This window comes from Oryzias melastigma, unplaced genomic scaffold (genome assembly GCF_002922805.2).
Source record: "Oryzias melastigma strain HK-1 unplaced genomic scaffold, ASM292280v2 sc02468, whole genome shotgun sequence".
Lineage (NCBI taxonomy): Eukaryota > Metazoa > Chordata > Actinopteri > Beloniformes > Adrianichthyidae > Oryzias > Oryzias melastigma.
In genome coordinates, this window is record NW_023419041.1 from 1 (window position 1) to 3,420 (window position 3,420).

The 3,420-nt window shown below is 39.7% G+C and overlaps 1 protein-coding gene across 1 annotated transcript; it reads right to left on the reverse strand.

Moving 5' to 3' along the window:
* Window positions 1-745: 745 nt before the first annotated feature.
* Window positions 746-2,946, reverse strand: LOC112140626 (protein ALP1-like; the record flags this gene model as incomplete). Its single annotated transcript, XM_036211301.1, has 2 exons — window positions 746-1,763; window positions 2,459-2,946. Coding segments are annotated over 2 exons (936 nt in total), but the record flags the coding sequence as incomplete, so codon positions are not given.
* Window positions 2,947-3,420: the final 474 nt, after the last annotated feature.

The window sequence follows — 3,420 nt, forward strand, 5'->3', positions numbered from 1 at the left end:
TAATGCTAGCGCCACCTGTAGCCCCATGAATTTGCCATTCTTAACGGAAGTCATGAACTGTCTGGGATATTTTTTGGTCCGTTGTCTCGTGATATCAAAACAGGGCTACATTTAAGCTATAAAGGCAACTAGAACTTCTGTTACTTCCGTGTTAAAATCCATCTAGATCATGATCTCATAATAATTTAAATAATTAATTTTAGTTCCTCCTGATAATCGTATAGTAACTTGTTAAAACTGTGGAAATAACTGTAACAGTCATAATTAATCATAAAAACCAAATTAGTTAAAAAAAAAATTCTGTGATAACATCAGCGTTTTTTATCAAGAAATAATGAATTAAATCAAAATAGTTTGCTTGATTGTTTACAGTTTACACAAAACATATTTTTGTATATGTGTGTATTGTGGCTTGTGAACAGGCAAGTAATACATCTTATATTTAACACTAGGTGATGATGACAACGGTCCAGATACTCCAGGCACTAAAGATGCATCCAAGGATTCAGCATGTAAGTATTTTTATTTTCAAACAATTAATTTTTTAAAAAATTTTTTAAATTCTAATAACATTTTCTTTCTCTTTATTTGACTATAGCATCACTGGATGATGAGTCAACTAGAGAAGCAGAGATGGCTGGTCCTTCTAATACTTTGGAGGAAGAAGAGAGGGAGCCACAAACACCCCAGAGTAGGGGTGTGCCAAAATATCGATATTGCGATATATCGCGATANTTTTGAGAGGGCAACCGAAGCAGCTGAGCGCCACGCTAATGCTCTGGAGACTTTAGCTGGAATTCAGCAACCCATTGTTTCAGACACACGTCAACAACCTCCTTATTTCCTGCAATATCCAGTCAGACACCAACCACAGCAACCTGGATACACTACATACATTCAACCACAACATCGGTTCACTCAACCTCCATACCGTACACAACAAGTGGAGAATGAGTCTGAACCTCACTCAGCTTTGTCATTCCAAAGCACTTCAACCACATACCATATTTTGTAAGTTCCGATTTAAGGTTTTTAGTTACTGTTGTGTTATTTCAAATTAAATACTGGTGTGTTCAGTTAAACGCCATGTTCTGACAGCAGATAAATGTTAAGGCACTTTAAGTTATGTTTGTTTTATTAGAAATGGAACACAAACAGGAACACAAAACAGCCAGTGTTATTCTGTTCAGTGAGAGAATCGGCTGACATTAAGTTTAACTTTCTTGTTGTAACATCTTTCTGATAAAGAACTTTCAATAAAAGTATTGAAAACAAATCTCTTGATTATTTAGAACATAAAGTGTAACCGTAGAACCTAATGAGGCCTGGACAGATGATTCACCAGCGCCTGTCGGATTTCAACAGCCATTGCATCAGCTTCATCCGAGTGGCGCTCCTGAGGCTGAATGAGAGGATGCCCTGTTGTGTGTTGTGGTGCTGGCGGCAGCTGCTGTCTTTTCTCCTCACACATGTTATGGAGAATATAACATGTGGCCACAATTTTTGGCATGAAATCATGGTGAATGTCGGATGTTTTGGCTAAAACACGCCAACGAGTTTTTAGATGTCCAAACGTGTGTTCCACCTTCACACGGATGGCACTGAGGTGCTCGTTGAACATTTCTTGTGGTTCTGTTAGATTAGGACCGGCGTATCCCTTCATAATCCATGGCAGGAGAGGGTATGCAGGATCACCAGCTAGGAGCAAAGGTACTTGGACTCCCTCAATGTCCATGCTGGCTTTTGGATGCTTTTCAGGGTGTCTGAAAAATGTGCAAACAAAGTATATAAATAGCTCAAACCATTCACAACAAGAACTCCATCAGAGAGTAATAATTTTCCAAGTAATATTTTCTTTTACCAAAATTATTCTGAATAGAATAGAATAGCAATACTTTATTCATCCCAGCTGCCTGCGCAGCTGCAGCTGGGCCAACCCTCTCTTAAAATTCAGTTCAATTCAATTTTATTTATAATAGTCCAATATCACAAAAACAATTGCCTCATTGGGCTTCATGCCAATAATATTGTAAAAAAAATGATGATGTTTATGACCTACAGCATCAGAATAAAAAACTTATTTTTTTGCAGACTGAGTTGGGTTGGGTAACTGTTAGGGTTCAGCTAATGTTCTGTGTTCCATCCTGACACAGGATTAAACTATGAGTAAGTGGGACAAAGCAGGAGTGAAACATAACCACACTTTAACCAAAGCAGGGCAAACAAGAAAAAAATGATAAGCTAAAAAAAGTNTTTCCAAGTAATATTTTCTTTTACCAAAATTATTCTGAATCCATCTTGACACAGGATTAAACTATGAGTAAGTGGGACAAAGCAGGAGTGAAACAAAACCACACTTTGACCAAAGCAGGACAAACAAGAAAAAAATGATAAGCTAAAAAAGTGTGTTTTTACTTCATAATAAAACAGGAAATTATCATTAATTGCTCATTAATACCTGAACAGAGAGGATGTTGCCAGCACTGCAGCATCATGTGCGCTTCCAGGTGAGCCAACACTTATGTCCCTTATCATCAACCTGTCGTCCACCACAGCCTGCAGAACTATTGATGCCCAGCCTTTTCTGTTCACGTAATCTCTATATCCATCCCTGGGGGCACGAATAGGAATATGAGATCCGTCGATAGCGCCATATATTTGGGGAAGCCCGTGCGATTCATAATTGCGTTGCGCAATCTGCTGTGCCTCTTCCTCTTTGGGCAAAGTGATGAACTTTTTCATCAGTTTGTGGCAAATAGCCTCACACACCCCATACACACACCTGTGTACGGTCGTTTTACTGACTCCAAATGTCTCTGCCACTACTCTGTACTCGGCACATGCTGCTAGTTTGTAGATGGCGATGGCGATGCGCTTTTTCACAGCAACTGGCTGCCTTGGGCACCGCACAGCGGGCGCCACAAGAGGCCCCACAGCATCGCACAGCTCATCAAAAGTTGAGCGTCATGCGAAAATGCTGAATCCACAGCTCTTCGGTGAATTCTTCAACCACGATTTCCCAAAACTGTTTGACTCTACGTTGCTCCCACGTTTAAGGAGCCTGCCGCTCCAAGGCTCGGATCAGACGTAGACGTCTTCTCTGAATGTCAAGGATGAGAGCTAGCGCCGTGGCAGAAATGTGAATGAATCCACTGCACATCAAAATAGTGTTTATATCCGTCGCCATGTTTTTTTTTAATGACTTATCGCAGGAATTACTCCGAGTTTTTCGCATAATCATGGTTTAATGGAAACGCTGTTTTTTCGAAACAGTGTTTTATCGAAATTCTAGAATTTTCGATAAAGTTTTGCGCAAAGGTGTAATGGAAACGCAGCAAATGACTCCCTGATTTCGCAATGCAGAATGTCATGTTTAAATTTAAGTTTGACATGCATTCCAGATTCCGCCATTAGACGGTA